General features: G+C 33.5%; 1 protein-coding gene across 1 annotated transcript; it reads right to left on the bottom strand.

The window, feature by feature from the left end:
- Nucleotides 1–530: 530 nt before the first annotated feature.
- LOC107719408 (uncharacterized) lies at nucleotides 531–9,143 on the bottom strand. Its single transcript, XM_016526821.1, has 4 exons — nucleotides 9,096–9,143; nucleotides 8,477–8,709; nucleotides 1,975–2,311; nucleotides 531–1,558 (listed from the first exon to the last, which is right to left on the bottom strand). Exons 1-4 carry the CDS (start codon nucleotides 9,141–9,143, stop codon nucleotides 1,514–1,516), a joined length of 663 nt encoding a protein of 220 aa, XP_016382307.1. The 3' UTR covers nucleotides 531–1,513.

The following is a 9,143-nucleotide window of genomic DNA, read 5'->3' as shown; positions in this document are numbered from 1 at the left end:
ACTTTAAAGGCGATTTTCTCAATATTTTGATTTTTTTTGCTCCCTCAGATTCCAGATTTTGTCCTATCCTAACAAACCATACATCAATGGAAAGCTTATTTATTCAGCTTTCAGATGATGTATAAACCTTAATTTTGAAAAATTGACACTTAAGACTGGTTTTGTGGTCCAGGGTCACAAATGTGTATTAAGAAAGTAAATAGTTTTGATTTCACGTTGACTTCAGATTTTTTGAACAAAGAAAAACAGTCACCTTTTTACCACTTGAAATAAGTCTCAATAATTGTAGCATTTCATAACTTACGTGTCAAGTGTTGTGAGCCAAATTTCAAAAAGTGACAATTTAGTGTATTTTAAAGACTTTTATTAATTAAAAGAACAATGTGTAATAAGAAACACTTTAAATCCACCCTCACATGTTATTACACAAAGTAAACATCACACATCCATCAGCCATCAAACCACAAAGATGAAAATACTGTATTATTGACTGGTTCATCAATCAATAAAAACAATGTTGGATGTTGAGTTCAAAGTGCACACAAATGGATTTTTGAAAACAGTTGAATTTTGTAACATCATGAGCCACGAGCCAGTTGCATTTTCAGTGTTGTTTTGTCTAATTGATGACATTCGAAATGATGTAAACAATTCCAAATTTTCATTTGGTAACTGAACATCTATAAAACTGACAAAAATGCTATTTCTCACGGGTGGAAGTGTCCTTGGGAACTAAACCGAATGAAGTGAAATGAACACTGGGAAATCATTACTGATGTCGTTCATACAGTAGTGAAGGTTCAGCTGCATTTCAAATAATTTCATCCCTCAGTTTGTAAAAACAAGCAAAAATCAGTTTACAGTAATGCACTTACTATAGAAGGTCTCTCCTTTTGCATGTCATGCAAAAGTTACAGGGTTTAGCAGCTTTACAGGAGTTGGAAAACTGAATAAAACTTCATACAGATAAGCTTAGTAGACTATTATCACATTAGTGTCATGTTAACATGAATATTGTTTAAGTCTTGTGGCTGTACTGTAGAAAATGCTTTTTTTAATGTTTATTCTGGTACCCCACAGACTTGCACTATAAGTGTATTACTGTAAACATGATTGTTGCTGACTGAGATAGAGGTTGAAATTTTGTGTGGTGATCGACAACTTGTATTGAACTTGGAACATTTCTTTCAAGGAATAATTCACCAAAAAATGAACATTTGCTCACCCTCAGGGCATCCAAAATTGTTTCTACATTCTACTCCCAAATATTCCTGCAGCACACAGCCCTTCCAAACCCCACGTAAAGTGCAAGAAAACTTCCCAACGAACAGGAACTGACGGCCACGGTGAATTTAACAACTAAAGTGGAGTATTACGCTACATTTAGTCCTGTAACAGAACAGAAGTGTTTGTGCCTCTATGAAGCACATCAGCCATTTAATTGTGTCTGTGTGTGTTGTGTTGATCAGAGGATGTTGGGCGCTCTGAAGATGTCTGAGGAACATCTGGGTTTTCAGTAGCTGTACATGGAGAGAGGCGCGTCCTCCAGCATATCATCCTGAAACACACAGATGTCAGTGAGTCGTTCTCAGGAAACGCTGTCATTTGTGAGCTATACTGTATGTGCATCAATGACTTTCTCCTGGAAGACTTACAAGTAAGGAGGAGCAACAACAATGTACAGTATGTGGAAAATAATGTGTTTTTTGAACCTTAAACTGCATAAACACATTGCATTACACCAAATACACAAAATAATGTTATTTTTAGCAACGTCATATGACCCCTTTAAATGAAATGTAAAAAAAAAATTTTAAATAGCAATATCATTTGTATACACGGCATCTAAATGGTTTCCTGAGAATGATACTTTAACTGTCAGTGTTGAATGTTTGTCACATGGCTGATTGCTTAGCAATTTATTGAGATAGTATGTGTTTGTTTTAAAATGATTTGTGGAAGCTGAGGTCTCACCATGGGGAGGTCTTGAAGTCTGTGAAACTCTGGACCGTCACTTGTGTTTCTGAATTTGAGGAATATGAGGACCGACACGATGGCAGCGACGACGACGAACGCTGACACCAGTCCAGCAAGCAGCGGGTCAGTGGACACTTTGCTATTGTCTATAAGAACCAAAACGGAGAAAGAGAGAGAGAATAATACTAGCGCACTTTCTGGAAAATATGTAAATAGTGTGTGTTTGTGTGCTTGAGCGTTTCTGCAGAGACGCAAAAGCCTGGCGAATCCACAAAGATGCGTCTGTTCTTCGGTTGTGTCAGCGTGAAGACGTCTCTCACAGCTCGCCGTTCCTCTACACGTATAATGACGTTCTTGTTTTCCACATGCTCTGTTATCAGCCTCTCTGCTGTTAGACCTCTATTCATATCCAGTTTATGAGGATTTCTTTTGCTCGCCGTTATGGCAAACAAAAATGCAGGTGTGCACTGTAAATATTTGTGCGTGCAGCTGCATTCGCTCACAAAAGCATCAACCAAATGAATAATCACGTGATGTTTGATAATCGCAGCAATAAATCATGTCCGCATCGAAAGACGACAGGCTTTCTGCCCAAATCAGCAGCAGAGGTCTCCAGCAGAAAGCAATACTTTTGTCAAAATCAGTCAGTCAGGTCATAATTACACAGCAATTTTAATGCGGATAATGCTACAGTAATTAAATATAAATACAGTATTCATATTGAAAAGTACCGATAAATATAGTTACAAATATTTAAGTTTATTATTATATATTACTAAATATATCAAGTTTAATACATACTTTAAATTAAAAACTAAATAAAAAGAAAACATTTATACTGAAATGGTAAATTTTTGGTATAAAAATGGTATAGTTTGTAATCATTAAATGCATAATATTTAAGTTTAATTAAATATTTAAATTTTTTTTTATTAAACTTAAATTCAGAATTTATACCAAAAAGTACTGACAAATGTTGTTTCCTAAATACATTATATATGTGTATTTAAATATATTAAGTGTAAAGTATTTTTTAACATTAAGAGTTCAGAATTCATACTGAAAAGTACTGATAAGTATAGTTTATAATAAATACATTATATTTAAGTGAATTTAAATGTATTAAGTGTAATATATATTTAATAATAATAATTGAGGGTTACACTTTATGTTAAGGTGTCCTTGTTACAGTGCATGTAATTATACATATAAGTACTGAGTAATATTAATTAACTACATGTACATACTATATGGTTAGGATTAGGGTTTGGCTTAGGGTTACTTGCATGTAATTATGCATAATTAATTGTTATTACAATTGTAAGTACATGTAACGTGTAACAAGGACACCTTAAAATAAAGTGTTACCGAATTGAGAATTTATACCGAAAAGTACAAGTATTGTTTATTAAATACATTATATTTAAGTGTATTTAAATATATTAAGTATATATATGTATTAGTGTACAAGGATTCATACTGAAAAGTACTGATCAATATAAATGATAATAAATACATTATATTTAAGTGTATGTGTAATATATGTTTAATATTAAGAATTCAGAATTCATACTGAAAAGTACTGACGAGTATAGTTTATGGTAATTAATTTATTATTTAATTTATTAAAAAATCTTACTGAAACATTTGAACAGTAGTGTACAGAGTTTACTTTCAAAAAGTAAACTAAGGGGTTTGTTAAGTTTTTTTTTCTTTTGGTCATGTCTTATCTTGAATATTACACAAAGTAAGCCAGAACCGCCACTGGTGCCAACTTTAAAAAAGAAAAATGGGTGCATGATGTCCCTGGTGGGCGTTTTTCGGTGAAAAACACAGAGCTGCTCAACACAACATGCAAACTGAGCTGCAGCTTTGGGCTTTTTCAGTTAAATTCATGAGCACATGTGACATGACTCAACGGGCGGCTACATGTTCAACGCCGTTTCTTCGGTTGGTGATGCCTTTGTTAAACACTAAAAGCATTTCAAACTCATTTTAACTCCTGTAATGTGACTTAAGAGTGAAATGTGAGATTCAGTAAGATTGAATCCATCAGTAAGTGGTTGGATTGTGAAAAGTGGTCTCTTTATGACTGATGGGGGAAGGGGATGAAAAATTAAGAGAGCTTGATGTCAGGGCAGAAAGGAAAGCTGTTTCAGAGGTGGAGTAAGTCATTCCTTCATTTCGTTGATTACAAAGACATCCTTTTTTTTCTATGGAACATAGAAAAAAACAGGTATGAGGGATTAATTGGATTGGTTGTTTTACAGAGTGAAAGGAAACTGATCTGAATGTGAAAACACTCTGAACGTTTGCCACATATGTGTGAGTTCTTCACGGAAAGAGAAAAGAGAGGCTGTGTTCAAAATAGCACTACCTGGCTAGCATACTATTACTATTTCTGCAGTATGTACACAACCGTTCCAAAGTTTGGGGTCAGTAAGAATTAAAAAAAAAAAGAAATTAATACTTTTATTCAGCAAGGATGCATACAATTGATCAAAAGTGACAGTCAAAACATGTATAATGTTAAACAAAGATTTATTTGACAAATAATGCTGTTCTTTTGAATTCTCTATTCGTCAAAGAATCCTAAAAAATATTTCCGGTTTCCATTCAATATGAAGCAGCGCAACTGTTTTCAACACTGATAATTATGAGAAATGTTTCTTGAGCAGCAAATCAGCATATCAGAATGATTTCTGAAGGATCATGTGACACTGAAGACTGGAGGAATGATGCTGAAAATTCAGCTTTGATCACAGCAATAAATGACATTTTACAATATATTCACAAAGAAAACAGTTGTTTTTAAGTTGTAATAATATTTCACAATATTACTATATTTTTACTGTACTTTTGATCGAATAAATACAAACTTGGTGAGCAGAAGAGACCTTTCACGTTAAAAATATAAAATAATTGCATTTATTTCCAAGATAGATGCACTCAGAAAATTAAATATGCACATTAACAATGTATGTAAAAGCACATATTGTGTACATTTTAAGTACGTTAGTATTTCATCTGGATGCAGCCAGTGAGCGTATCTGAGCTCTGCAGTAATGCAGCAGGATGATTTTTAATGGTGTTGGTGAGATCTTTGATGGTTTGTGGAGTGAGCCAGAGTTGTTCTGTGTGACAGCGCGTGTCTGTGCATGCGAGACGTGTGCGTGTGTGAACAGCACTGAGCTGTGTGTGTGTGTGTGTGTGTGTGTGTGTCATGAGGATTCAAACTCTCACACTCTCATGTCAGATCTCACACTGCATTTACTCACTGTCTCTCTTTATGTCATTTTACATTGCTGTCGCAGTTCAGAACCACTGATTGTTGTGTAAATGATCTGTTCTGTCAGGTCAGGTAGTAGCTAAGTGGAAGAATTCACCCAAATGATGAAACTTCTCTTATTTGCTCACTCTCATGTTGTTCTAAACTTGTTGAAATGTGTCTTTGCTTGCCATTTTAGATTCTGAAGCAGCAGGAATGTGATTTTCAGCCAATGATGACTTAGGTATTGGTGTGTTCTGCTTTTGTGCTTCACAGAAGAAAGAAAGGTACGCGGGTTTGGAACAACATGAGAGTAAATAATGACAGAATTTTCGTTCTTAGGTTAATATTCCTCTGTGGTAGTCTCAACAAAGTTAGTTTGAAATTAGCAGAAAATGTGTAGAATGAGTGAACAGTGTTATTCTATATTATTATTATTATTTATATAATTATTCATATTTTAAATGAGATTTATTTAAATAAAATCCACTTTAAAATATTAATAAATGCTATATTAATAATGATAAATTAAAATGAAAAGTGAAAATATAAAAAATATAAGTATTTATATACAAGTATTTCAGTTACTTGCCAAAGCAACATTGCTAATTTTTTCCTCTTTTATATATATATATATATATATTAGTGTTGTCTATTGATAAAAATAGATAACGAATTAATTGCACATTTTTTTCTGAAATTAATCACGATTAATCCCACCTAACATTAACGTTTTAAAATATACTTTTATATTGCAATAATTTCACATTCAATCTTAATTCAAATTAATGTAGAAATAACAAAGACAGTATATTTTTAATATTTGTATAATGGCATCTTTTTTTGCTAATATTTAACCATTGACTAGCCATTCAACATTACAGTATAACTGAGAGCTATCAATTTTAACATTTATTAGACTTAAAAAAATAATAACTTCTAATTTAAGTGAACTTAAATCAATCTTCGCATAAACCCATTATAATAAATGTCATATGTAGCTACCTGTGCCCTTCAGCAAAAAGGAAATATACAGAAATTGAAGTTATCAAACACTAAATTCTAAATTAAATATAGACAAATCCTTAAAGCTACAAAAGTGATTGATTTCCTCTTTTTTTCTTTTGTTCTTTGATGAACAGAAATCACAGCAGCTGGTTATTAGGTTATTTTGGCTGCTTTAAGAGCTGCCGCTGCTGAACATGACATGGATCTGACACGCATCGTTTTTTTTCATAACTCTTTACCTTTCCTGACCCACCTCAGGTCTTAAAGTCTCTACTAATGAGCTGAGGAGTTAAATCGGGTTTGTTAGATGAGGGAGACAGTGCTGGGCTGCTCCAGGACAGTTTTGAAAACCACTGCATTTCAGAGACATGTTCTTAAAGTCCCCATGAACTCAAAATTCAAGTTTTTTGGGTGTTAGTATCAATATGTTAGTCTTAAGGTTATCTATAAGGCAGTGTGCTCCAAAACAGTGACAAAATTCGCATTTAGAAGATATAAGCATTCAAAGCTTGCAGTTCGTCACTTCTGCCAAAACGGCTCAACGATTTTTTTGACGTCACATCATACTTCAGCTTCTCATCAAACTTTCTGTCCAATCAAATGCTCTCTAGAATCCGAAGCCCCGCCTGCATTATAAATAGACGCTGAAGCCGTAGGGGACCTTTAAATGTGACACATATATAAAAAATAATTACATGCATGCAGTTTTAAAGCAACTTTAATTGCTTTTTTGGTAACTTCATGACTTGACTGACGACATAACTACGACATTGCATGCTCGTAGTTTCCTTCGAGCTTTGATATGAAATGATACAGGCTACAGCGCGCACCACCGCACTTGTGTGTGCAATTGAAGATTGTGCTAATTCTGACAGCACTAATATATACATATATATATATATATATATATTCTACCGGTCAAAAGTTTGGGATCAGAATGATTTTTTATGTTTTTTTACAGGAGTTTCTTATGCTCATCAAGGCTGCATTCATTTGATCAAAAATACAGAACAAAATTTAATATTGTGAAATATTATTATGATAATATAATATAATAGTAAAATAACGTTTTTCCTATTTTAATATACATTAAAATCTAATTGATTCCTGTGATCAAAGCTGAATTTTCAGCATCATTACTCCAGTCTTCAGTGTCATATGATCTTCAGAAATCATTCTAATATGCTGTTTTTTTTATATTGTAATAACATTATGCAAGATTACTGTTTTTTTTCTCTGTGTTTTTGATCAAATAAATGCATCCTTGATGAGCATTAAAAAAACATTACAAGTCTTACTGATCCCAAACTTTTGACCGGTAGTGTATATATTATTTCAGCTTTCTTTCAATTACCAAAAATGTTTTTTGAAAATGGCTGATTAAAAGTATTACGTACACTCTAAGAAAAGTCCCTAAAAACAGATCTGGGCTTATGCACCTAGGTTTTTGAGTGATCCTTGCCAAAATTATTAACAAATAATACTTTTTATCACTCAAAAACTGAGATGCACAAGAATTATATTTTAAAGGATATTAAAATAGAAACCATTATTTTATATTGTAATAACATTTTGCAAGATTACTGTTTTTTTCTCTGTATTTTTGATCAAATAAATGCAGCCTTGATGAGCATTAAAAAACATTACAAGTCTTACTGATCCCAAACTTTTGACCGGTAGTGTATATTTTATTTCAGCTTTCTTTCAATTACCAAAAATGTTTTTTTGAAAATGGCCGATTAAAAGTATTACGTACACTCTAAGAAAAGTCCCTAAAAACAGATCTGGGCTTATGCACCTAGGTTTTTGAGTGATCCTTGCCAAAATTATTAACAAATAATACTTTTTATCACTCAAAAACTGAGATGCACAAGCTCAGATGAATGCGGTCTACAATCAATCAGCTCCAAAAAGAAATACAAAACCTGTGCTAATTGAAAGAAAACAAGTTGACAAAAAGATTGAATCGGTAATATTATAGCATAACTAGAGTTTTAAAAGGCCGGTCATTTTTGACTGGGAACACCAAATTAGGTAAAGGATTTTCAGCACAGCACAAGGGTTCAAGAAATATCTAGTTCTAGGAATGATTAGTTCAGAGACTAAATATGTTTTGAACCCAGTGACTAGTGCTTCCTCACAAACACTGATTGTGGCAGTATAGGAGCATGTATAAGACATCAGATTGGGGGTTGACGACGCTGTCGATCTCAGATTAAATACCCAGAGTAAGTAAATGTCGTACCTGTTGTTGTGTCTGTGTGCGGCGTTGGCTCAGTGCTGTTGGAGATGTTAGTAGAGGACTGTGTCTGATCGCCGCCAGAGCTTGAGGTCATGTTGACATCAGTCACTCCGTTTCTTCTACGTGAGATGTGAGCCGCAGACGACACACAGAGATAATCACCTGAAGACAGGACAGAGATGACGTATGAATCAGAACTAGGGGAAATCTTGGCCTGTAACTTAAATTATTCAAAGTAATCTGAATATTGAAATGAAAATGGGTATTATCATGAATTAAAAATGAGAGAATGTCTCTGCCAAATCTGAATCTACAAGAGAGAATGTTTAAACGGAGCTCTGTTCTCTCTTTAGTTATGTGGTGAAACAGGAAAAGTGTTAATAATTAATTCAGTCATTTAATTAAGCAACACTGGCATGTGTTTGGGGAGGAACTATCTGTTTGTCTGACTAATAATAAATGAGTGTTGAGGAAACCTGTCATGTGGAATTCAGGATTTGAACAACCCTTTAACTCAATTAATGAACTTTAAAGCATAATTTGTGCTACAGATATGAATGATACTTCAAATTATATGACTTGAGAAAAAATTCCACTCACTTGCATCGAAGGAGGGGCCTGAGCAAAAAGTTTGGGGTCAGTAATCAT

The sequence above is a fragment of the Sinocyclocheilus rhinocerous genome, unplaced genomic scaffold (assembly GCF_001515625.1).
Source record: "Sinocyclocheilus rhinocerous isolate Xijiao unplaced genomic scaffold, SAMN03320098_v1.1 scaffold303, whole genome shotgun sequence".
In the NCBI taxonomy this organism is placed as follows: domain Eukaryota; kingdom Metazoa; phylum Chordata; class Actinopteri; order Cypriniformes; family Cyprinidae; genus Sinocyclocheilus; species Sinocyclocheilus rhinocerous.
The sequence above is the reverse complement of the archived record's forward strand: the minus strand, read 5'-3'. Positions and strand labels throughout refer to the sequence as shown.

Excerpts from the sequence above, each read along its gene's own strand:
- LOC107719408 (XM_016526821.1), bottom strand. The coding sequence starts at position 9,143 with ATGATTACTGACCCCAAACTTTTTGCTCAGGCCCCTCCTTCGATGCAA. Across the intron at positions 8,710-9,095 it reads AGGCCCCTCCTTCGATGCAA|GCCAAGATTTCCCCTAGTTC; the intron begins GTGAGTGGAATT and ends TTTAAGTTACAG. Across the intron at positions 1,559-1,974 it reads GACTTCAAGACCTCCCCATG|GATGATATGCTGGAGGACGC; the intron begins GTGAGACCTCAG and ends TGTGTGTTTCAG.